Source organism: Mobula birostris, unplaced genomic scaffold (genome assembly GCF_030028105.1).
Source record: "Mobula birostris isolate sMobBir1 unplaced genomic scaffold, sMobBir1.hap1 scaffold_1633, whole genome shotgun sequence".
NCBI classification, from domain to species: domain Eukaryota; kingdom Metazoa; phylum Chordata; class Chondrichthyes; order Myliobatiformes; family Myliobatidae; genus Mobula; species Mobula birostris.
The window spans coordinates 47772-75208 of record NW_027274675.1 but is presented as its reverse complement, the minus strand read 5'-3'; the positions used below and the strand labels follow the sequence as shown (position 1 = coordinate 75208).

Sequence of the window (27437 nt, the reverse complement as noted above, 5' to 3'; positions counted from 1 at the left end):
GGAGGGAATGGTTGGTAACCTGTACCCTGCACACCGGGTATGACTCCCTTGACAGGTGGACCTATTTTATGTCTGCAAGTTGATTATATTGAATTGCCTAGAGTACATTGCTATCGATACTGCTTAGTTATTATAGATGTGTTTAGTAGATGGACTGAAGCTATTCCAACTACTAATAATACTGTTATGACTGTTGTGAAGATATTATTACAGGAAATATCTCCCAGGTACGGCCTGCCAGAGATGCTGAGCTCTGACAATGGCCTACACTTTGTGGCAAAAGTAAACAAAGGAGTATGTAACGAACTAGCTAACAAGCAACAATTCTACTGTGTACAACACCCACGGGCCGCTGGCATAGTGGAAACAGCCAATGGCACTCTGAAGAGTAAATTGGCCAAACTAACAGCAGAGACTGGACTCACTTGGTGAAGGTCCTACCATTAGTCTTATTCCACATGAGGGTTACCCCACAGGGGGGAACAGGGTTGTCACCAGCTGAAATCATTTATGGATGGCCCATGAGGACACCCTGGGGACCAAGACCTTGTGTACCATTGCTCCCAGAAAGTCTACCAGCAAAATTGGATACGCATACCCTCGGGGAAGAGATGGGGAATTATATATGCCAACTAACCAAAATTTTCTAAGCATTACATTCACAGGTACGACAGGCTTACAAGGAAGAGAACTACCCCGCAGAGGGGAGTGACTATCCCACCATAGAACCTGGGAATTTTGTTCTGATTAAGAACTGGGATTGAGGGAAACTCTGACCTCGGTGGAGAGGACCATATCAGGTGTTATTGACCACTACCACGGCTCTGAAACTGAAGGCGCAATCTCGGTGGATACATCGAACAGACTACAAACGTGTTACTGCAGGAACTGAGTAGTAGGACTCTCTCAGACTAAAGGAAAATGTGTTGGTTGATAGTGGTGTGATTAACCCCTCGGTTTCTTGCCGTGGACTGTCATTTTAGGAGAGAGTGCCTGAGTGACGTCAGCCGTCGGCTTTCTCGGCTCCTGTTTGAGAGAGAGAGAGCGAACTATTTGACTATACAGCGTGTTTACATTGCATATGTGGATTTTGTTGGAGCATCCTGTGGCTACCACTTTTGTTAACCCTTAGCTGGTTTCGGGTGTGTTATGTGGGAACCACTTGTGAAAAGGGATATTCTGTGGAAATCACCGTCGGTAATACCTTGTGTTTTGGATCTGGATTAGGAAAACCTTGTCACAAGACAAGATCACAAAACAAAGGTGCAGAAGTAGGCCACTCAGCCCATCGAGTCTGCTCCGCCATGTGGTATCCACCTGTGTGTTCACCCTTGCCTGGTTGGTAGTTCCCTTTGAAGATGGTATTCCTGTGGTAAGCTACGTTTGGTGATAATTCAAATGTGGATTTGGAACGACAATGGATAAGATCTACGGCAACTGTTAGCCTGTTTTACCACCGTGGAATTCGACGTAATTGCCTTCTCTCGACATTCACCTTGGATTACAAATATCTCTCATCATTTATTCCGTGGATGAACTGAACTTTCATACTTTACCATCTAAAAGCTTTAAGCTTGGTATTCCCTGAGCTCAATGGTTTGGGAGTTACATTTACACATATCTATACTCATAACACTGTTAACTTTAGATTATCTTGCTTAAGTTGTTATATTATAAGTAGATACTAATAAAGATAGTGGTTTGAACATCAAAACCAGACTCCAGATGTCATTTATTGCTGCTGGTTCATTTGAACTGTTACGGGTATGTAACAGTGGTGTTCGTGTTTATGACTTTGAGAGGGCTCACCCCAGCATCTGGGGGCACCCATGTTAACACCTTTCTGTCTCTCTGTCACACCTATGCCAAACAGCTAGAACTAGGGGCCTGCTGGGTTTGTGCCAAAATTCCCCAGCATGGTAAAACTATGATTCCAATGTCAGTAATCCCGCTCAACCAGAGTGAGGAACTCTCAGTGGTCCAGTCAGAGATGACTGTGGCTGTCAGTGTTTTGAGGGATGGTATCTCAGGCCCCCACCAAATGGAAATTCCGATACTGGGAATCATGCATCCTGGCCATACTTGTATGTGCCCAGCAGTGGAGAAGCTGAGACTGAGCGATTTTGGATGATCGCTTTTCTCTCCTATGGAGTAGCCAGGAATTCACGAGAGATAATCAATTTGGCTACAGCGCTTGAGGAGCTGGCCACAATACTGCAGGGGCCCTGACAGAAACACAGGCCCAAGTAACAGAAATATCCACTGAAATGACTGCAATCTGGCAAACAGTCCTACAGAATCGTATGGCTTCAAATTTTATCCTAGCTGAGAAAGGGGGAACCTGTGCTATTATTTACACAGAATGCTGCACCTATATCCCTGATGAGTCTACTAACATTACATCCCTCTCCGAGCACACTGCCAAGGAGATTGACAGCATCAAGAAAGTAGGGCAGGATTTACACAGGTTCACTGAAGGGTCGAAATGGTGGTCTTCAAAGGCCTGTTCAGTAATATGTGGGGCATGATATTGTATTATGCCCTAATAGTTGTACATATCATTGTAATAATTACTGTTGTAGGCTGTTTTTACCCACTGATGTCAATGCTGTACTCTACTAAACAATAGCAGTCTGTTTTTTCTGAAAGAAACTGCAGATGATCAACAGAAGTGCTAAGCTATGCTGAGCCATATTTCTTCTTGAGGGTAGCTAGCTAGGGTTTCAGGATGCTTATCTCCTTGTGCACTCATGCATAGAGATAGGACAGCTTCAGTCTGTTCTGTGTGTGTAAGCCATGATGACTATTTTGTAATTACAGGCTGTAATAGTAAATAACTTTGGGCTCCAGCCTGTCTTGTGTGGGGGGTATCTGGATGGATATACCTGTGGTGTAAGGGGAATTGTTAGTCAGTTAGTGGATTGGGCAGGACAGTCATAGACTGTTCCTGTTTGAGTGACTGACTGAGTAAGCCCTGGGTGCTTGGAATAAAGAGTTTGTACTTATACAGTCTCTGAGTGACTTTATCCGGATTCCAGTTCCACAGAATGGGAGGGGTTTTAAAGGGCTGGGCTGCTGGAAACACATTACCAGACCTGGAGTGATTACAACTGGGTCTGACAGAGGCATAACTGGCTCTTCTGGGCACATTCAATCTCACTCCAACTATTTCCTACCTTCCTTTGTACAGGTATGTAATGTCTAAAGGACCAATGTTTGAGTAAATGTAACTCACCAAACTTTCTCCTGACTGAATCACTGGTTTCTCCAACTCAGAAGGATTCTCTCCAGTTGATGTTCTTAATCCTCGGGCTGGTTCAGTTGTTGTTGTTTCCTCGTCTTCAGTTGTGGTTTGATTCCAGTTGTGGGTTTTTCTTCCAATTAATGTCTCACTTTAACTTTAACATGAAAGATAATGAAACACATTAACAATAAAAAGGAGAACCAAACATTTCTGCTTCATGTTTCTAAGAACAAAACTCACTGAAATTTAAACGTTGAAGGCAAATATAATGATCTCAGTGAACAATCTTTTATTGTCCCTCACACGTCACAAAACGATATGGGATAAGAAGGAGCCATCATTCAGTCATGGTAAGACATAAGACACAGGAACAGAATTAGGTGATTCAATCCATCTGGTCTGCCCCACCACTCAACCATGGCTGAGTTTTATTCCAACACCATATTCCTGCCTTCCTCCTGTAACCCTGAAGCTACTTAGCAATCATGAATATATTTATCTCTGTCATATATGTACCCAAATGGCAGCCTCAACCAACATCTGCAGCAACAAATTCCACAGATCAGACATCTTTTCGCCATTTTTTTTCTCATCTCAGTTTTTAAGGGAAGCATCTTTATTCTGAGACTGTGCTGTCAGATTAATATTTAATGGAAACATCCTCTCCATGTCCAGTGTATCCAGGCTTTTCAGCATTCGGTGAGTTTACTTAACCATACATCCCTCCACCAACCGCACCGCCCCTCTGAACTCCATTGAGCACAGGAACAGAACCATCAAATGCTCCTCATACATAAAGCTGATCATTCCTGAGATTATTCTTGTAAACCTCGTTAGCAACAGCTGTACTGAACACATTTCCAGGAATAACAGACAAATTGGTACCAGGACAATTTACAGGGAAAAGTTGTGCTTTCTTTACTGTTCTACTATCACAGAATGAGTCATTTCCATTTCCAGGTTAGATGAGGTCCATTTAAAGAAATATAAACCAGTCCAGGGTGAATGTAATAAAAAGAAGCTGGAATTACAAGAAACGCTCAGCAGGTGAGGAACAGCTGTGGGAGAGGAACAAACATTGCAATTCAGGTTAATAACGTTTCATCGGAATGACTGCAAACATTTTAAGTTTTTAGTGCAGATCTCCAGCAAGTTGAGATTCTGCTTGATTTTCACCGAGGGACAGACAGGTGACAGTGAGGGGGGAGGGGATTTCCAAACACAGTTTGAACACCAATCTCACTGGTCTATTTCAACTGTTGTAAACACGGAACAGCCCATTTACTCATGGCCTCTCTCTGTGAAGATGGGATGGGAACTCAACTGTTTTGTTGAAGACAGAAATGGAGATCACTCCGCATGAGAGAAAGTGTACTCTTCTTTGCTGACTCTCCTGTAAATTCATGGGGTTGAAAATATTCATAACACTGGACGATGATCAGTCTGATCCATTTACCATCTGTTTCCATGGCAGATCTCTCTGGAGTTGTTGATCTAACCAGGCTGTGGACATCTGTCATTCTTCAGGGAATTACTAAAAAGTGAAGAATGAATATTGTGAATCTAGACCAAGAGAAGAACCCCTGAGGCAGGTCTAGAGGAAGTCTTGAATGTGCTGCTGATATAGTTGTTATCATAGAACAAGGTCACTTAGTGTATCACTCCCATACAATTTATTGGAGCAATCTATTTGACCCATTCCTAAATTAATTCCCTTTAGAAATTCTCTATTGAAACAGTATCCACCAACTTTTCAAAGAGTAGCTTTAAGATCCTGATTATCATGTAAATTCAGATAAAAGGGCACCGCAGTGTCACAGTTGATAGAACTACTGTGTCACAGATCCAGCACTCCAGGTTCAATCCAAGCAACGCACACAAAATGCTGGAGGAACTGACCTTTTCCTCTGGAGAATAGATACTGCACAATCCTTCCTGCTTCAGCAGAGGATATCTCAGATGCAGGTCACTATTACTTGAACAAAGATTCAATAAAGGTCGATCCTCTCCAATACAATGACTTAGACGAGGCAATAATGACTTAGACGAAGGAATTAAATGCAGCATCTCCAAGTTTGCGGATGACACGAAGCTGGGTGGCAGTGTTAGCTGTGAGGAGGATGCTAAGAGGATGCAGGGTGACTTGGATAGGTTAGGTGAGTGGGCAAATTCATGGCAGATGCAATTTAATGTGGATAAATGTAAGGTTATCCACTTTAGTGGCAAGAACAGGAAAACAGGTTATTATCTGAATGGTGGCCAATTAGGAAAAGGGGAGGTGCAACGAGACCTGGATGTCATTGTACACCAGTCATTGAAAGTTGGCATACCGGTACAGCAGGTGGTGAAAAAGGCGAATGGTATGCTGGCATTCATAGCAAGAGGATTCGAGTACAGGAGCAGGGAGGTTCTACTGCAGTTGTACAAGGCCTTGGTGAGACCACACCTAGAGTATTGTGTGCAGTTTAGGTCCCCTAATCTGAGGAAAGACATTCTTGCCATAGAGGGAGTACAAAGAAGGTTCACCAGATTGATTCCTGGGATGGCAGAACTTTCATATGATGAAAGACTGGATCGACTAGGCTTATACTCTCTGGAATTTAAAAGATTAAGGGGGGATCTGATTGAAATGTATAAAATTCTAAAGGGATTGGACAGGCTAGATGCAGGAAGATTGTTCCCGATGTTGGGGAAGTCCAGAATGAGGGGTCACAGTTTGAGGATAAAGGGGAAGCCTTTTGGGACCGAGATGAGGAAAAACTACTTCACACAGAGAGTGGTGAATCTGTAGAATTCTCTGCCACAGGAAACAGTTGAGACCAGTTCATTGGCTATATTTAAGAGGGAGTTAGATAAGGCCCTTGTGGCTAAAGGGATCAGGGGGTATGAAGAGAAGGCAGGTATAGGGTTCTGAGTTGGATGATCAGCCATGATTGTATTGAATGGTAGTGCAGGCTCGAAGGGCCAAAAGGCCTACTCCTGCACCCATTTTCTATATTTCTATTAATACAGCCCAACGACATCAGCTTTACCCAACTCTGGCAGTTCCTGTACTTTAGTAAGGTCTTCACTCTCCAATACTACTAACAATAGAAAGTAGAACTCCACTTTAAAACGAAACTGCACCATAAGGCGAATACGCAGCATAACAGAGTATCTGACAAATTAAATAACAAACTAAACTTAAAACTCAACTGGAAAAACTAACTGCATCGCACCAGAGGTCTCTCTTTATATACCTGGTGAGAACATGTCATCACATGACCTAACATCGGCGGGAAAATTACATCATGATCATCACATGCTGAATTACATCATGGTCATAAGACAGTTACAAGATATCCATGAGGTATATCATGGGCTCATAACTTGTTAACCAGCCTCATGTTTGGCACCTTGTCAAAGACCTTCTGAAACTGCAGGTTCACATCATCAACCAATTCTCCTTTGTCTATCTTACTTATTACCACTTCAATAAATTCAAAGAATTTCAGCACACTTTTCAGGCAAGATTTTCCCTTGAGGCAAACATGCTGAAGGCTGATTTTATTATGTGCCTCAAAATGCCCTGAAAACCCATCCCCAACAAGCGACACTACTATCTACCCAACCAATGAGGTCAGACTAACTGTCCTGAAACTTACGTTCTTCTATCTCTCTCCCTTCTTGAATAGCAGAGTGACATTTCCAAATTTGGAGTCTTCCGCAACCATATCAGACTTCATTGATTCTTGAAACATCATTACTAATACCTCCACAATCTCTTCGGCTACCTCTTGCAAAACTCTGGTATGTACACCACCTGGTCCAGGTGATCTATTTACCTTCAGACCTTTCTGTTTCCCAGGAACTTTCTCTTGAGTAACGGCAACCTCACACACTTCTGACCATAGACATCTGGACTTCCACCATCCCACTGGTTGCTTCCACAATGAGGATTGATACGAAGTACTTATTCAGTTCACCCGCCATCTCCTTGTTCCCCATTACTACCCACCCCACCCTCCCCAGGCATAGTTTCCCTCTGGTCTGATATTCACTCTTGCCTCTCTTTTACACTTTATGTATCTGAAGAAACATTTGGTATCATCTTTAGTGTAATTAGCTAGCTTCATATTCCATCTTTTCTTTCTTAATTACTTTTTTAGTTGCCTCTTGTTGGTATAGAAAAGCTTCCCAATCATCTAACTTCCCACCAGGTTTTGCTCTGTTATCTGCCCTCCCTTTGGCTTTGCCTTCTCATTAGATGTGGTCGTATGATGTTGTCTTTAGAATAGCTCTTCCTTTTTGGAACATATATATCCCGTGTCTTCCAAATTGCTTCCCGTAATTACAGCCATTGATGCTTGGCCATCATCCCTGCCAGTGTTTTTTTTTCCCCCAATTAAATTTGGCCAATTCCTCTCTCATGCCTCTGCAGTTGTCCTTATTCCATGGATATACTGATACATCTCTCTTTAGCTTCTCCTTCTCAAATATCAGGGTGAATTCAATTATATTAAGATCGCTTGCCTCTCAAGGTTCTTTTGTTTTTTTATGCTCTAAATCGGTTCATTGCCCAACACCAAATCCAGAATAGCTGATCCCCAGCTGGGAACAACCAGGAGATTGGTGACCAGTGGTGTGCATCAGGGATCTGTTTTGGGACCCTTACTCTTTGTGATTTTTATAAATGAGGAAGTGGAGTGATGGAGTAGTAAGTTTGCTGATGACACAAAAGTTGGGGGTGTTGTGGATAGTGTGGAGGGCTGTCAGAGGTTACAGCAGGACATTGATAGGATGCAAAACTGGGCTGAGAAATGGCAAATGGAGTTCAACCCAGATAAGTGTGAAGTGGTTTATTTTGTTAGGTCAAATATGAGAGCAGAATGTACTACTAATGTAAGACTCCTGGCAGTGTGGAGGATCAGAGGGATCTTGGGGTCCAACTCCACAGGACGCTCAAAGCAGCTGCGCAGGTTGACTCTGTGGTTAAGAAGGTATAACGTGTATTGGCCTTCATCAATTGTGAGATTGAAGTTAGGAGCCGGGAGGGAATGTTGGAGAAATATAGGACCCTATTCAGAACCCACTTGGAGTACTGTGCTCAGTTCTGGTCGCCTCACTACAGGAAGGATGTGGAAACCATAGAAAGAGTGCAGAGAAGATTTACAAGGATGTTGCCCGGATTGGGGAGCATGCCTTATGAGAATAGGTTGAGTGAACTCGGCCTTTCTCCTTGGAGAGACGGAGGATGAGAGGTAACCTGATGTATAAGATGATGAGAGGCATTGATCGTGTGGATAGTCAGAGGCTTTTTCCCAGGGCTGAAATGGCTGCCACAAGAGGGCACAGGTGTAAGGTGCTGGGGAGTAGGTACAGCAGAGAGGTCAGGGGTAAGTGTTTTCTACAGAGAGTGGTGAGTGGGTGGAATTGGCTGCCGGCAACAGTGGGGGAGGCAGATACGATAGGATAATTTAAGAGACTTTTGGATTGGTACATGGAGCTCAGAAAAATAGAGGGCTATGGGTAACCCGAGTAATTTCTGAGGTAGGGACATGTTCAGCAGAACTTTATGGGCCGAAGGGCCTGTATTCTGCTGTAGGTTTTCTATGTTAACTCTTCAGAAGCAGAGAGCATGACCCATAATGTGGAAATCAGCCATGAATGAGGAGGTTAACTACCAATGTCATTCTTCCTCAGCCTAGAGATTTGAGGGGAGAAGAGCATGTCAGATAGAATTGCAGTCAACTTGACTTCTTCAGTCTGCAGAAAATTCAAGGGAAACCTCTTCACCCAAAGAGTCGTGACTGTTTGGAACCCATCACCACAGGGAGAGCGAGAGATGAACAATAGGGGAGGATTCAAAAGGACTGTCATGGAACAGAATCACTGGCAGGGTCCAGCCGGCCTGAGTTGCCTCTTTACTCTATATTAGGTGTGTTATAAATTCACTAAGTACCGGAGACAGAGTTTAAAATAGAACTGATTTATTTGTCCCAGATCCAGAATATTAAACTCCAGTCCCAATAAAGGTGAATATGCAGCAGAAGAAACTCTTCCCGTGCCCAGTGACCAGGGTGCAGAACTGGGTGTGGTGAGCAGCAGCAATAATTGCAGAGTTCAGCACCGACACTCTCGAAATTGCATTCAGCAACGGTGATGGATAAATATCCAGCATGCAGTTCACTGAAACTTTCTCCCCAGTGTGAACCCGGTAGTGTGTCACAAGGTTAGATTACAAATTGAATCCCTTCCCACATTCACAGCAAGTGAACGGTCTCTCCCAGTGTGAACTCAATGATTCACATTTGATTGAGAAGGCTGAGAGAATCTCTTCCCAATGTCTGAACAGCTGAACGGCCTCCACCCGGTGTAAACTCACTGGTGTCTCTGCAGATGAGATAACTACATGAATCCTTTCCCACATTCACAGCAGGTGAACGGCTGCTCCCATGTGAACTGACTGGTGTGCCAGTAGTTGGGATGACCGAGTGAATCCCTTCCCACATTCTGAGCAGGTGAACGGTTTCTCCCCAGTGTGAACTTGCTGATGACTCAGTAGGTGGGATGACTGAGCAAATCTTTTCCCACAGACTGAGCAGTTGAACAGCTTCTCCCCAGTGTGAGCTCGCTGGTGTCTCTGAAGAGTGGATGACCGACTGAATCTCTTCCCACAAACTGAGCAGTTGAACGGCTTCTCCCCAGTGTGACCTGACTGGTGTACCAGTAGTTCGGATGACCGAGTGAATCCCTTCCCGCAGTCTGAGCAGGTGAACGGCCTCTCCCCAGTGTGAACTGACTGGTGTACTAGTACGTCGGTTGACTGAGTGAATCCCTTCCCGCAGTCTGAGCAGGTGAATGGCCTCTCCCCAGTGTGAACTCTCTGATGTACCTTCAGTTTAGATGAGCAAGTGAATCCCTTCCCACAGTCTGAGCAGGTGAATGGCCTCTCTCCAGTGTGAACTCGCTGATGTTCCTTCAGTGTAGATGACTGAGTGAATCCCTTCCCACAGTCTGAGCAGATGAACGGCCTCTCTCCAGTGTGAACTCGCTGATGTTCCTTCAGTGTAGATGACCGAGTGAATCCCTTCCCACAGTCTGAGCAGGTGAATGGCCGCTCCCCGGTGTGAACTCGCTGGTGTGCCATTAGGGTGGATGACCGAGTGAATCCTTTCCCACAGACTGAACAGGTGAATGACCGCTCCCCGGTGTGAACTTGCTGGTGAGCCATCAGGTCAGATGACTGAGCAAATCCTTCCCCACAAATTCAGCAGATGACCAGCCTCTGCCCAGTGTGAACTGACTGGTGTGTCCATGGGCAGGATGACCAACTGAATCCCTTCTCACACGCAGAACAGAGGAATGGCCTTGTCCAGCGTGAACTTGCTGATGTACCTTCAGTTGAGATGACCGAGTGAATCCATTCCCACTGTCTGAGTAGATGAATGGCCCTTCCCCTGTGTAAAATGACAAGCGTGCCAGTCAGTCAGATGATTGAGTGAATCCCTCCCCACAGTCTGAGCAGGAAGGATGATCGAGTGAATCCCTTGCTCCACTTCTTAAATATCTGGGCTGAGACAGCAAAGCTGGCGTGTTGTGTTCAAGATTCCTGTAGACAAATTCCTGGTCATTTTTAACCTGTAAAAAGATTTAGAAAATCCATCAATGGGTGAAAGACAACATTTCAGATGAGATCACTTGAGTTGTCAAGGTGTGATCTGGCATCACACTGTTACAGTGAGGTTCAACCCAAGCTGGAGAGAGAAATCATCTTCTAAATGGACACAGTGCTGATATCTCGAATGACCATCAAGCACTCTGATGCTCTTCCTGTCTCATTAGGAATGGGGCATTTCTGCCATCTCCAATCTGTGACCTGGCTCAGTTTGACTCTCTCCATTGGTATTATTCCCTGTTCCCACTGAGCTGTATGGGTGCCTGGCCCCACAGTAACTGAAACACTCTCACACAAATAGCCGGCAGTGTATTCCATGTATCCACCACTCTCTGGGTAAAAAACTTACCCCTGACATCCCCTCGGTATCTGTTTCCAAGCACCTTAAAACTACGCTACCTTGTGTTAGCCATTTCAGCCCTGGGAAAAAACCTCTGACTATCCACACGATCAATGCCCCTCATCATCTTATACACCTAAAAAAGGATATTAACACATTACTTTGAGGATTTGTTAGAAGTATACAAAATTATGAGGGTATAGATAGGGTAAATGCAAGCAGCTTTTTCCAGAGTTTGGGTGGGATGACAACCAGAGGTCATGAGTAAGTGGGGAAGGGGAAAATTTAATGGGAACATTTGGAACAGCTCTTTACTGGAATTGTCGTGAGAGTGTGGAATGAGATGCCAGCACAAGTGGTGAATATGAGCTCAGTTTCACCATTTAACAGAAGTTTGGATGGGGGCCTGGATGGTAGGGGTATGGAGGACAATGGTCCCGGTGCAAGTGGTTGCATTAGACAGCTTAAATGTTTTTCGGCATTGACTAGATGGGCCAAATAGCCTGTTTCCATACTGAACTTCTCCATGATTCTATGACAAAGAAGCTGGCCAAACTTGTTTGGAAGGGAAAAAAGTAGGAGTGACAATGGAGCAGCAATGGCTGGAGTTTCTGGGAGCAATTCGGGAGCAAAATGATCGATACATCCCAAAGAAGTGGAAGCATTGGAAAGGCAGGAGGACACAACCATGGCTGAAATGAGAAGCCAAAGCCAACATGAAAGTCAGAGAGAGGGCAAACAAAAGAGCAAAAACTATTGGGAATCTTTTAGAAACCAACAAAATATGATTAAAAAAAATATGATGAGTTCAGGGCATGGAATTATGATATTGCAGTCCTTAATGAGTCTTGGTAGCACCCAACAGTCTGAGGCATTTAGAGGAACAAAATATTCGGGGCCTCAATATCTCTTGAAAAACAAGATTCCCTGCACCAGTTACCTTTCAACTTTTATTTTGGCAGGCTCATACAAACTTGACACCCTCAAAATTTCACTTCTGAAGGCCTCCCACTTGCCAAGTACTCCTTTGCCAGAAAACAGCCCGTCTCAAACCACACTTGTCAGATCCTTTCTGATACCATCAAAATTGACCTTTCTCCAATTTAGAATCTCAACCCATGGTCCAGACCTCACTTTTTCTATATTTACTTTGAATCTTATGGAATTATGATCACTAATTTCTGTCACCAGCCCTGGATCATTTTCTAACAGCTTATTACACACTTCTACGTCGGGTATTCTACGTACTGATTAAGGGCACATTTGACAAACTCAAACCCATCTAGTCCTTTTACAGTATGGGAGTCCCAGTCAAAATATAGAAAGTTAAAATCAGTTACTGAATCAACCTTTGTTTCTTGGCATCGTCTGCAATCTCTCTACAAATTTGTTCCTCTAAATCCCTCTGAATGTTGGGTGCAACCAAGTCCCAATAATGGCTACAATATCATAATTCCCTGTCCTGAGCTCATCTGGCTTTCCTACGGTGCTTCATGCATTGTGATATACTCAGCTCAGCACATTCATCGCACCATGCTCAGCCATTTGATTGCTGACTCTATCTGAGGTCTGAACAACATCTGACTGGTGTCAAGAAAACAAACTCTCCCTCATTGTCACAAAAACAAAGGAGCTGATTGTGGACGACAGGAGGAATGGAGACAGGCTAACCCCTGTTGACATCAATAGATCTGGGGTTGAGAGGGTGAACAGCTTTAAGCTCCTCCGCATAAACATCACCGAGGATCTCACATGGTCTGTACGTACCAGCTGTGTTGCGAAAAGAGCACAGCAGCACCTCTTTCACATCAGACAGTTGAAGACGTTTGGGATGGGGCACCAAATCCTAAGAACTTTCTACAGGGACACAATCGAGAGCATCCTGACTGGCTGCATCACTGCCTGGTATGGGAACTGTACTTCCCTTAATCGCAGGAAATTGCAGAGTGGTGCAGACAGCATAGCGCATCTGTAGATGTGAATTTCCCACTATTCAGGACATTTACAGAGATAGCTCCGTAAAAAGGCCCCAAAAGGATATTGGGACCGAATTCACCACAACCACAAACTGTTCCTGCTGCTACCATCCAGGAAATGGTACCACAGCAAAAGGATCAACAGGCTCCAGGACATCATCTTCCACCAGGCCATAAGCCTGATTAATTCATGCTGATAAAATTGCATTTCTATGTTATATTGAATGTCCTATGAACAAACTATTTACTATAAATAACTATAACTTACACATTGCACATTTTTGACGGAGACGTAACGTAAAAATTTCTACTCCTCACGTATATGAAGGATGTATGTAATAAAGTCAATCAAGTCACCCTCTCCACTATCTGTTCTGTCATTCTGGCTCTCATTTCCCCTACAACCTGTTTTAACCACATCACCCCCTCCCCCCACACTAGCACAAGCATATTAGTCCCCTCTTGTTCTGTTCCCCTAACTAACAAATCCCCTATCACCCCTTTGACTTTGCTCTGCCAGGTAATCCCCCGTAACAGTTTCTAAAGTGGTTTACCTGCTGTTGTATGGGATAGCAACAAGAGTACTCTGCGATGGCTATTGAACCTCATTCCCCTTCTTGACTCTCACCCAGTTTCCTGTGTCCTGCACCTTGAGTGTAACTCACCTTTCTTCATGTTCATATCTATCACCCCCTCCAACTCCTGGATGATCCAGAATTCATCCATTTCAAGTTCCAGGTCCTTAAAGTGCAGGGTTACAAGCTGCAGCTGGATGCACATCTTGTTGGTGAGGGCATCAGGGACACGGGAGGTCTCCCCACCAATGCCCCGTCTAATTTGTAATGACCAGTGTGCACATAAATCTTGTACTGTGCATTTCTTTTACCCAGTGACAACATGTGCACAGTGAATTTTATAAAGAGAGGTATTCATTTTAACAGCTTGCAAATCACTGTCATTTAGAACTTTGATCTCCTCTGGGTGCGATGAAGTTAATCTGCACTCTCACACAACCTATGTAGCAGGCCTGTAATGGGTAATGAAGGATTTTCTCACCAGAGCTTTTGCATATTGTCCACATGTGGTTTGCTTGCTAAATTACGCTTTAAAAAGTCAGATTTTCAAATATCACTCCACTTCTTCCCACTTGTAAATTCTCCAGCAACTTTTGCATTGCCACAATACACACAGGTAACACCAGTTTCTATACTGGACATAAATATTTCCCCTGAACCCTCCTGAGGAATTGAGGATATATAAAAAAAATCATTTTGAAACTACGTAGCCTCTGGCTAAAAGAATAATTGGGACTGAATAGGAATTTTTGAACTGAAGTAAACTCTGCCTTGAGCGGTCACCTAAGACGAGCTCATTACCATTGCTCTGCAGCATGCAGTGAGACACAATGTGAGCCGATAACACTCTACATTGTACCTTCATTTGAGTAAAGGGAGGAGAACTCGCCGATAAGGACAGGAATGAACATCTGTCTGTAACTAAGGCAGGGCCTTGCAAAGGAAATAACTGATAAAGACTGGACTGTATATCCACCTGTAATTAAAACCTTGATTTAGCAAACTCTCTTATCAAAGTAATTATGTTTTGCACCAACAGATTTGTGGGCGTACCAGTTCAAATAACACCTTGCAAGAGTAATGTATGGGGCTTACTATGTATAAATATACGGCTGTAACCTGACTAAGTCAGTCCACTTGTCAGATGGTGGCAGTACTTACGTGCCTTCCCTTTGACAACTGGGACTCAAGCCCCTGCAGGAAAATGCACAATAAACTGTGGTGATGATAAGAAGCTGGTCTTCCAAGTTTTATTCAGATTCAGCTTTAACATTTGGCGTCACAAACAGGATCCCAATATAGGGAGTGCCAAGCAGACGTACTGAGTAAGTGGCTGGACCACTCTGGGACTGCAGACACCGATCGGGCGCCCAATAGGTATTTTACCTTGTCTCACTCTTCGTCAGTTCCTCTGGAGGTACGGTTCCTCGCCCAAGGCTGATTTCATACCTTGACGGGATCGGGAAAGGATCTATTGGAAGACTTGTAGAAGGTAGGCAAAGTTTTATTAAGTGGACAGGAGGCGGTACTGGGTAAATTTTACTAAGTGGGCAGGAGGCAGACGTGCCGGGTAAATTTATCAGTTGAGCAGGAGGTGCCAGCCGGGTAAATTTATTAAGTGGGCAGGAGGTGGTACTGGGTAAATTTCTCTGATTGTTAATTGAGCTTTGTGCCGGGTAAATTACTTGGAGAACATGGATCCACTGCAGTCGATTGATAGGAGTGGGCCGGGAGCAGCCCTACACAGTATGTGTGAGTTTTCCAGACAAGGAAAAGGATTTGCAAATGTTGAGTGCAGAGCTGAATAAGAAATTGGGGACAAAATGTGGCCACTGGGGGGGGGGGGGGGGGGGGGAACCTGGGATATTACCTCATGAGAACAAGCAGTAAATTCGATATGGAAAAAGAACTGTGGAAAGAAGTGGAAACTGTTGAAAAGGGAATGGAAGGAAAAGGCAGATGTAAAGTGGAAGTTGGAGGAATAATGCATGTGACAAAGGGATAGAGGTACGTACTGCAGAAGGAACGCCAAAGGTTGGGAGACACTAAAAAGCGGAGCGTGACTGGGTGGATGGGCACCGAAAACGAGAGCAGAAAAAACAATGTAAGCAAACCAAGGCTGGCCATGATAGGAGAAGGGCAGGAACGTCAGTCTAAAGTTGGAACTGATAGGGAAACAAGGGGTCCCGAACCCATGTCTGGCATACTGACCCTGTCTGAGGACAGTGACCGTAATGAGGAGTGGGCACCCACCGTACCTGGGGCCAAGTGCACCCAGTGCCCCTGAACCCCAATCCTCGGGGTACTCAGATACAGTGGCCGCTCGGGTAAGACAGCGGCGACAGGGGAGGGGAGGTCTCTATACCCTGAGATCCAGAAAGGGAATACAAAGGATTATTCCGAGTTGGAGGGAAGAATCCAATAAAACCCCAGAGTTAATGGCTCCACAAAGACTATTGCCTACCCGAAAGCTGCCTAATCCACTAGCAACGGAGGAGGGAAAGCCTTCAGTGATTCCTGTGTATGCACCCTGGAAGTCTCAAGAAATATAACTCCAGCCCCAGACAGAAAAGAAAAACCAGCACAGTTTACTGAGTTATGTCCGCAGTACTATACAAATGTATAATGTGACCCCACAAGATTTATTCGGTCTCTGCTGTATGATTCTGTCAGCTGATGAGGGGTGGAAATGGAAGGCAGAATTGAGATACAAAACCTATCAGGATTTACAGACGGAACATCATAATGAGAATGAACAGTCAGACCAGATTATTCAAGCCTTGGAAAGGGCTCTCCAGCAACCTGTAAACATAGAAACCATAGAAAAACTACAGCACAGAAACAGGGCCTTTGGCCCTTCTTGGCTGTGCCGAAGCATTTTCTGCCTAGTCCCACTGACCTGCACACGGACCATATCCCTCCATACAACTCCCATCCATGTATCTGTCCAATTTATTCTTAAATGTTAAAAAAGAACCCGCATTTACCACCTCTCCTGGCAGCTCATTCCATACTCCCACTACTCTCTGTGTGAAGAAGCCCCCCCCTAATGTTCCCTTTAAACTTTTCCCCCCTCAGCCTTCACCCATGTCCTCTGGTTTTTTTCTCCCCTCGCCTCAGTGGAAAAAGCCTGTTTGCATTCACTCTATCTATACCCATCATAATTTTATATACCTCTATCAAATCTCCCCTCATTCTTCTACGCTCCAGAGAATATAGTCCTAACCTATTCAACCTTTCTCTGTAACTGAGTTTCTCAAGTCCCGGCAACATCCTTGTAAACCTTCTCTGCACTCTTTTGACCTTATTTATATCCTTCCTGTAATTTGGTGACCAAAACTGAACACAATACTCCAGATTCGGCCTCACCAATGCCTTACACAACCTCATCATAACATTCCAGCTCTTATACTCAATACTTCGATTAATAAAGGCCAATGTACCAAAAGCTCTCTTTACGACCCTATCTACCTGTGACGCCAGTTTTAGGGAATTTTGTATCTATATTCCCAGATCCCTCTGTTCCACTGCACTCCTCAGTGCCTTACCATGAACCCTGTATGTTCGACCTAGGTTTGTCCTTCCAACGTGCAATACCTCACACTTGTCAGTATTAAACTCCATCTGCCATTTTTCAGCCGGTCCAAATCCCTCTGCAAGCTTTGAAAACCTTCCTCACTGTCCACTACACCTCCAATCTTTGTATCATCAACAAATTTGCTGATCCAATTTACCACATTACCATCCAGATCATTGGTATAGATGACAAATAACAATGGACCCAGCACTGATCCCTGTGGCACACCACTAGTCACAGGCCTCCACGCTGAGAAGCAATTCTCTACCACCACTCTCTGGCTTCTTCCATCGAGCCAATGTCTAATCCAATTTACCACCTCTCCATGTATACGTAGCGACTGAATTTTCCTAACTAACCTCCCATGTGGGACCTTGTCAAAGGCCTTACTGAAGTCCATGTAGACAACATCGACTGCCTTCCCTTCATCCACTTTCCTGGTAACCTCCTTGAAAAACTCCAATAGATTGGTCAAACATGACCTACCACGCACAAAGCCATGTTGACTCTCCCTAATAAGTCCCTGTCTATCCAAATGCTTGTAGATTCTGTATCTTAGTACTCCCTCCAATAACTTACCCACTACCGACGTCAAACTAACTGGCCTATAATTTCCTGGATTATTTTTCGATCCTTTTTTAAACAATGGAACAACACGAGCCATTCTCCAATCCTCCGGCACCTCACCTGTAGACACTGACGTTTTAAATATATCTGCCAGGGCCCCTGCAATTTCAACACTAGTCTCCTTCAAGGTCCGAAGGAATACCCTGTCAGGTCCTGGGGATTTATCCACTTTAATTTGCCTCAAGATAGCGAGCACCTGCTCCTTTTCAATCTGTACAGTTTCCATGATCTCCCTACTTATTTCCCTTAATTCCATAGACTTCATGCCAGTTTCCTTAGTAAATACAGACGCAAAAAACCTAATTAAGATCTCCCCCTTTTTTTTGGTTCCGCACATAGCCGACCACTCTGATCTTTAAGAGGACCAATTTTATCCCTTATAATCCTTTTACTCTTAATATACCTGTAAAAGCTCTTTGGATTATCCTTCACTTTGACTGCCAAGGCAACCTCATGTCTTCTCTTAGCCCTTCTGATTTCCTTCTTAAGTATTTTCTTGCACTTTTTATAATCCTCAAGCACCTTATTTACTCCCTGTTTCCTACACGTCATACAAGTCTCTCTCCTTCTTTATCAGAGTTGCAATATCCCTTGAGAACGAAAGTTCCTTATTCCTATTCACTTTGCCTTTAACCCTGACAGGAACATACAAGCTCTGCACTCTCAAAATTTCTCCTTTGAAGGCTTCCCACTTACCGATCACATCCTTGCCAGAGAACAACCTGTCCCAATCCACGCTTTTTAGATCCTTTCTCATTTCTTCCAAATTTGGCCTTCTTCCAGCTCAGAACCTCAACCCTAGGACCAGATCTATCTTTATTCATGATCAAGTTGAAACTAATGGTGTTATGATCACTGGAACCAGAGTGTTCCCCTACACACACTTCCGTCACTTGTCCTAACTCGTTTCCTAGCAGGAGATCTAATATTGCATCCCCTCTAGTTGGTACCTTTATATTGATTTAGAAAACTTTCCTGGACACATTTTACAAACTCTACTCCACCTAGACCCCTAACAGTATTGGAGTCCCAATCAATATGTGGAAATTAAAATCCCCTACCACCACAACTTTATGTTTCCTGCAGTTGCCTGCTATCTCTCTGCAGATTTACTCCTCTAATTCTCGCTGACTATTGGGTGGTCTATAATACAACCCCACTAATGTGGCCATACCTTTCCTGTTTCTCAGCTCCACTTATAAGGACTCAGTAGACAAGCCCTCTAATCTGTCCTGCCTGAGCACTACTGTAATATTTTCCCTAACGAGCAATGCTACTCCCCCACCTTTCATTCCTCTGCCTCGATCACATCTGAAACATTGGAACCCTGGAATAGTAAGCTGCCAGTCCTGCCCCTCCTGTAGCCAAGTTTCACTAATTGCTACAACATCATAATTCCATGTGTCAATCCACGTCCTCAACTCATCTGCCTTCCCCACAATACTCCTAGCATTGAAATATATACACCTCAGAAGATTTTTACCACCACTCACAACCTTTCTATTTGCGGCTTTGCTTGAACTTTTAACATCATATATTTTCACCCCAGCCTCACTGTCAGCTCTGGCACTCTGGTTCCCATCCCCCAGCAAATCTAGTTTAAAGCTTCCCCATCCCCCTGCAAATCTAGTTTAAAGCCTCCCCAATAGCACTAACAAACCTCCCTGAAAGGATATTGGTCCCCCTGTAGTTCAGGTGTAACCCGTCTCTCTTGTACAGGTCCCACCTGCCCCAGAAGAGGTCCCAATGATCCTGAAATCTGAAACCCTGCCCCCTACACCAGTTCCTCAGCCACTTGTTCCTCCTCCAGAGCATCCTATTCCTACCCTCACTGGCACCTAGCACAGGTAGCAATCCTGAGATTACCACCCTCGAGGTCCTGCTTTTCAACTTCCTACCAAGCTCTCTATACTCACTCTCCAGGACCTCCTCACTCTTCCTTGCTATGTCATGGGTACCGATGTGCACCACGACATCTGGCTGGTCACCCTCCCACTTCAGAATGTCATGCAATCGATCAGAGACATCCTTGACCCTGGTACCCAGGAGGCAACAAACCATCCTGGATTCTCTGTCCCGACCACAGAACCTCCTATCTGTACCTCTAACTATTGAGTGCCCTATCACTACCACTCTCCTCTTTTCCCCCCTCCCTTCTGCTGTGATATCCCAGGACCCAACCTCACAGAGTCACACAGCTGAATCTGCCACTCACTGACCCTGAGAGTCTCACACATCATCCCCACATTTCACACTGGGTGGTGCAATCCGGGATTTCCCCACAACCAATGTCCAGCTGCTCGAACTCCAGCTACCCACCACTCCGTGCAAAGAAATAAAGTTGTCGCTCACATCTCCTCTTACCTTAAATGTATTAGACATTTCAACCCCCAGGAAAAACATATCGTCTGTCTGCTCTATCTATTCCTCTCGTAATCTTATAAACGTCCATCCAGTCTCAGCCCAGCCTGCTCCGCTCCAGAGAAAACAACATAAGTTTGTTCAACCTCTCGTTTCAGCTCATGCCCTCTAATCCAGGCAGTATCCTGGTAAACCTCTTCTGCGCCCTCTCCAAAGCCCCAACATCCTTCCGAGAGTGGGGGCGACCAGAACTGTATGAAACACTCCAGATGTGGTCAAACTGGAGTTCCATAAACCTGCAACACAACTTCCCGACTTTTCAACTCAGTGCTTCAACTAATAAAGACAACCGCGTCATTTGCCTTCTTATCCACCCAATCAATCTGTGCAGTCTCTTTCAGGGAGCGATGAGCTTGGAGTCTAAGATCCCTCTGATCATCAACACTGTTCAGGGCTTTTGCATTTAACGGTGTACTGTCTCATACATTCGACCAACCGAGCTGCCAAGATCATCATCACTAATCAAATCTCGGAGGGGGTTCGGAGACTGGACAGAGGATGAACAAGATGGGCAGGAATGAGCAGATGGAACCAGGTGGGAGAAGGGATCAAGGACAATCACTGATGATCCTCCAGCAATACACAGATACTGAATTAATCACACATACTCCTGAATAAAAGATCCTAAAATGACAAAGTTAGAGGAAACAATAAGAATTTTGGCATATGCCCTTTGACCCTCACCAAATTTTTATCAACACATCATAGAAAGTTTCCATCCGGACACTTCACGCATTTGTATGGCAACTACTCTTTCCGTGACTGCGAGGAACAGTAGAGAACTTTGGATACAGATCAGCACACCACAGAAATCATTCTCCCCCCTAGACTTCACCGTCCCTCAGTAAAGCAGGCAGTGAAATCAAAGATCTCCAAAACCTGGGATGTTCTCCTTTCTCACCCACCCCAGTCAGGGAGAAGACACGACAGCCATAAAGCTTCAGGACAAATGTGAGGAGCCTCAGGAAGCGAGGCAAGTTGGGGGAAGTTAATGGGACTCAGTGGCCAACATCAGATTTCCCCAACACAACATGGAGAAAGAATTACCACCCATCCGGGGACTTTCAGCACACACCACATGATCTTGCATCACAAAGCAGAGGGTGGGGCACAGCTGCGGCACACAGCCTCACCTGAGCTGTTGGCGAGACTCCCACTTCAATTGTGCGGAAATAGACAGCCTGGGCTCCTGGTTTGGATCGTTCAATGCAGATTAAGTGAAGTCCACACATTTTTTGACGAGCCCAGAATAACTGGGTACTAAATGAGCAATCGGCCCTCAGTTCAGGGCTCACAGCCAACATCAGATCTCCCCGCTCGGGATCGGTCTCAATACTCACCGATGGGGAAAGTGATATCTTCGGCCCGCAGACAGTGATCCGACCCCCCTGCACCCCAACCCAGGAGGCGAGGATACTTTCCTGATCCTGCAGACGACCCACTTCATCACTGAGCGTAAAGGAAAACACCGCTCACTCGGAGACTGTGAGCATGTGCGAAGATCTTGTTATATCTGCGGTTAAATGCCAGGGGCAAATGGGATCACATGACTGGTGGGGTCTCCCATCACCCCAGGCAGAGCACTCCAGCTACCCACTACTCTGTGGAAAGAAACAAACTTGCTGCTCACATCTCCTCTCACCTTAAATATGTTAGACATTTCAACCCCCAGGAAAAATATATCTTCTGTCCACTCCTCTCGTAATCTTATAAATGTCCATCCAGTCTCACCCCAGCCTGCGCCGCTCTGGAGAAAACAACACAAGTTTGTCCAACCTCTCGTTATAGCTGATGTCCTCTAATCTAGACAATATCCTGGTAAACCTCTTTTACACCCTCTACTATTATTCTGATATTTCACATTCTTAAAATACTGATCCTAACTGACCTAAGACTGGGAATGTTTTCTTGGATTAAATGTCAGGAATTGTGTAAAACTGAGTATTTGGCTATGGTGTCTGTAAGCTTCTGACGTCAACAGTGGCCATTAATATGAAAAACAAAATTTGCTAGCATATCAAGCAGAAAAAATGGCAAATTTTTGGTTCTCATTGATCAATCAACAAGCCTGAGCATTAAGACCACCGAAATAGTTTATTTGAAACGTGATAAGGAAGGTGATCCCCATTTTATGTTTTCAGATCTAATTGAACTGCCTGATCAGAAATCTGCAACTATTGTTAAGCATCTTTTGAATTGTCTCATGAACCATGGGTTTGATGACTCTTACTTGAAACAGAACCTTGTAGCATTTGCTGGTGATCGGGCGAACGTAATGCCTGCTGTCAAATCTGGTGTTACTACAATTCTCAAGGAACATTACCCTGATGTGACAAATTGGCACGGTCTTAATAACAGATTAGAACTTGCAGTAGGTGATTCAGTGAGAGAAGTTCATAGAATAAATCATTTTCAATTACTTATGGACAAATTATATTCTGTTTACAGTAGATCATCTCTAAATCAAAAGGAACTGTCTGAATGTGCCTCTCAACTAGAACAACAAATTTGCAAAATAGGCCGTGTTCTGGGCACCAGGTGCGTGGCTAGCTCATTTCGAACAGTTTCAGCAGTGTGACAAAATTATGAAGCACTGTGTTTTCATTTTGAAAAAGCAATGAAGAATGAAACAGGATCTGGGAGTGAGAGAAAAACCTATGAAGGTCTGTTGAAAAGATTCTTCAGGACAGTTTCTATTGGACTGAGCTCTAACGTATGACACGTTGCATGAACTTGGTTTACTGTCAGAGTGTTTACAGAAACACACTACTACGACTGTTTATGCAGACAAACTGACCCAATGGATCAGAAGATCACTGCATGGACTGAAAGACCAACCTGGTACAAAAACTCTAGAAGCTCAAGAGGCAGTTGAAAAGGGGAAGTTTGGAGAAATTACCTTAACAAGCAACAACAAAATTGTCTCCATTAACTATCGACAATTTCTTGCTCGTCTTATAAACAATCTGCAGCACCTTATGTTCACGGCAACATCCTTGAAAGGTTCTCAAACTTCCAAACCTCAAAGTATGTATTAATTCCCAGCCAAATGAAATGTGTGTCCTTGATAAAGATAACTGGCCGGCTGAAATACCGCTTAATTTTTTTTTCAAGTCAAGTTGTATTTTATTCTCATTTCGACCATAAACTGCTGGTACAGTACAGAGTAAAAACGAGACGACGTTTCTCCAGGACCCTGGTGCTACATAAAACAACACAAAACTACACTGGACTATGTGAGACAGCAAAGGCTACCCAAGACTACATAAAACAACATTAAAAAACTGCACTAGACTACAGCCCTGCACAGGACAACATAAAGTGTGCAAAAACAGTGCAGGGCAGTACAATAATTTATAAACAAGACAATAGGCACAGTAGCGGACAAATTACAATATAATAATAAATGATGTGAATGTCAATCTAGACTCTGGGTATTGAGGAGTCTGATGGCTTGGGGGAAGAAACTGTTATGCAGTCTTGTCGTGTGAGCCCGGATGCTTCGGTACCTTCTGCCTGATGGAGAATTATGGAGAAGCTGCAATATCATCTTTCCGTAAGAGGTCTAAGCCTTCTTCTTCCTCTGCAATAAATGCCTTCGGAGATTACGTGGAGGATCGTGGACTCCGCATCCCCCAAGATTTATGCCCCTTACTGAGCTGTTCACAAGTTATTCCTATCAGTACTGCTGAGTGTGAGAGAGGATTCAGTCACAACAACTTGATAATAACAACAACACACTCAAGGACTCTCATAGATCATGTATCATCACTTATGTTTGTTAAACTACACAGACCTCCTCTAGTTCAGTGGAATCTGAGCCGTATGTCACAACATGGCTGCAGTACCACAGATCAGATCAGCAGATGATACCAGGACAAGAGTTGCTTCAGACCCACGAACACATATTACACCTGACCCTTTGTGGAAATTATTGTGAAACTTCTCATTGGTGGTGTTTGGTAAGTAGGTAATTATTTTTAAATTGGTAAAATACATGATTACTGTCTTTTTCTTTACTCGCTTGATAATTATATTTTATGATAATTAGTGAGTGCAACCGTGTAATACTTAGTCATATTATTAAATTATTATATGTTTTATTGTACCAGTTACACACTGAAATGTACTGATAGGCTATACTATTGTTCATGTTTTAACTATCACTATATTTCTGTGTAGCTCTGGAATTGATATATTTCTTTCATCTTGGTTTACCATTATACCAGCGCCAAAGAAGAAGAATGTGGGCTGCCTTAAGGACTATTGCCCGGTAGCACTTACATCGACAGTGATGAAATGCTTTGGGAGGTTGGTTATGACTGAAATGAACTCCCGCCTCAGCAAGGACCTGAACCCACTGCAATTTGCCTATCGTCACAATAGGTCAACGGCAGACACAATCCCCACAGCTCTTCACACAGTTTTAGACCACCTGGACAACACAAGCATCTACGTCAGGCTGCTGTTCATCGACTACAGCTCCGCATTTAATACCATCACTCCCACAATCCTAATTGAGAAGTTGCAGAACCTGGACCTCTGTTATTGCATTCTCATCTTCCTAACCAGAAGAACACAGTCTGTGCAGATTGGTAATAACATATCCTCTTCGCTGACGATCAACACTGGCGCACCTCAGGGGTGTGTGCTTAGCCCACCGCTCTACTCTCTGTATACACATGACTGTGTAGCTGGGCACAGCTCAAACACCATTGAGAAATTTACTGACAATACAACCATTGTTGGTTGAATCTCAGGTGGTGACGAGGGGGCGTACAGGAGTGAGATATGCCAGCCAGTGGAATGGTGCCACAGCAACAACCTGGCACTCAATGTCAGTAAGACGAAAGAGCTGATTGTGGACTTCAGGAAGAGTAAGACGAGGGAACACGTACCAATCATCATAGAGTGATCATAAGTGGAGAGAGTGAGTAGCTTTAAATTCCTGGGCATCAAGATCCCTGAGGATCTAACCTGGTCCCAGCATATTGAAGTTGCTGGTGAACGCAGCAGACCAGGCAGCATCTCTAGGAAGAGGTACAGTCGACGTTTCAGGCCGAGACCCTTCGTCAGGACTCGGCCTGGAACGTCGACTGTACCTCTTCCTAGAAATGCTGCCTGGCCTGCTGCATTCATCAGCAACTTTGATGTGTGTTGCTTGAATTCCCAGCATCTGCAGAATTCCTGTTGGTTGTCCCAGCATATCGATGTAGTCATAAAGAAGGTAAGACAGCAGCTGTACTTTATTAGGAGTTTGAAGCGATTTGGCATGACAACAAACAAGCTCAAAATCCTCTATAGCTGCACTGTGGGGAGCATTCGGACAGGCTGCATCACTGTCTGGTATGCAGGGGCTACTGCACAGGACCGTGAGAAGCTGCAGAAGGTTGTAAATCTAGTCAGCTCCATCTTGGGTACCAGCCTACAAAGTATCCAGGACATCTTACGAAAACGGTGTCTCATAAAGGCAGCATCCATTATAAAGGACCTCCACCACCCAGGGCCTGCCCTTTTCTCACTGTTACCATCAGGTAGGAGACACAGAAGCCTGAAGGCACACACTCAGCGATTCAGGAACAGCTTCTTCCCCTCTGCCATCTGATTCCTGAATGGACATTGAAAGCTTTGGACACTACATCGCTTTTTAATATACATCATTTCTGTTTTTCCACATTATTAACAATCTATTCATTATGCATAATGATTTACTTTTTTATTTATTATGTTTTAATTTATTTCTTATCTATGCCAGAATATGTATTGCATTGAACTCCTGTTGCTAAGTCAACAAATTTCACGTCAATTGACTGTGATAATATACCACACTCAATTTGTTTACCTGTTCATTACTCGATTGGGGCAAGGAGGTTGCCCAGTACATGAAATCAGCAGGTACACAAACTGGGTGTGACATATATACGGAGAGGATCTAGGAAATGGCAAGCATTTTGTCAGCTCCGGCACCTAAAACAATTAGCACTGCACCCCTGCTGAAAGGACATCCCACTTTCTAACAACCGCCCCCTTTCAGGCCTAGGGTCCCACATCTTTCCGACCACTCACCCCACACCCACAGTCCACCCGTAACCTCTACCCACACACAGACAGATCCCCTTCACCCCAAACCCCCTCCCAGCCTGGGAACCACAACTGACTGATCCCACAGCCCGGGCTCGGGCGCAAAGCTAAAACCGGGGCTGCGGGACCGGAGAGCCCGGAGCCTGCAGCCGTCCGGCAGAACTCGGTCCCGGCCCTTTCCAACTGCAGCAAACCCCCGATTTACACAAACTCCATTACTCACCTCCCCGATAGCAGAACCGCCGGCGACAACTGTGCTGGGCACCGGACCGACGTTCAGCAGGATATTCGCCGCAGCACCACCCGTGGACGGAGGTTCATGCAGCGCCGCCGGCGGCCGGAGGTCCATGCAGCGCCACCAGTAGCCGGAGGTTCATGCAGCGCCGCCGGTGGCCGGAGGTCCATGCAGCGCCACCAGTAGCCGGAGGTTCATGCAGCGCCGCCGGTGGCCGGAGGTTCATGCAGCGCCGCCGGCGGCCGGAGGTTCATGCAGCGCCACCAGTAGCCGGAGGTTCATGCAGCGCCGCCGGTGGCCGGAGGTCCATGCAGCGCCGCCGGTGGCCGGAGGTTCATGCAGCGCCGCCGGTGGCCGGAGGTCCATGCAGCGCCGCCGGTGGCCGGAGGTCCATGCAGCGCCGCCGGTGGCCGGAGGCGGGAGGGACAGCGGAGAGGTAGATCACAAACACGACAAACTGCAGATGCTGGAAATCCGGAGCAACACAAACAAAATGCTGGCGGAACTCAGCAGGCCGGGCAGCATCAATGAACATTGGACGTTTCCAGTTGAACCCTCCTTCAGGACTGAGATGGAATAGGGGAAATATCTGAATAAAATCGGGGCGGGCGAGGAAATGCCGAGCTGGAGGGTGATAGGTGAAGCCAGGTAGGTGGGAAAGCTCAAGAGCAGAAGAAAATAGAATCTAATAGGAGAGGAGAGTG

The 27437-nt window shown here is 44.9% G+C and overlaps 1 protein-coding gene across 3 annotated transcripts in view; it reads right to left on the bottom strand.

Annotated features, from left to right (window-relative positions):
- Positions 1-26806, bottom strand: part of LOC140192545 (uncharacterized) — a 38813-nt gene extending 12007 nt beyond the window's left edge. Inside the window, exons 1-2 of one of the 3 annotated variants that reach the window (XR_011884328.1) lie at positions 26722-26804; positions 3236-3398 (exon numbers count right to left, since the gene is read on the bottom strand). Coding sequence is in view for 2 of the 3 variants with exons in the window: in XM_072250108.1 (XP_072106209.1) it covers positions 9654-10457 (804 nt within the window). In the remaining variant the exon portion in view is untranslated. Of the gene's footprint in view, positions 1-3235; positions 3399-9226; positions 10865-20360; positions 20381-26721 lie in introns of those variants that run through there. The other 2 variants (XM_072250108.1, XM_072250109.1) reach the window with 2 other exon arrangements.
- Between the last annotated feature and the right edge of the window lie 631 nt (positions 26807-27437).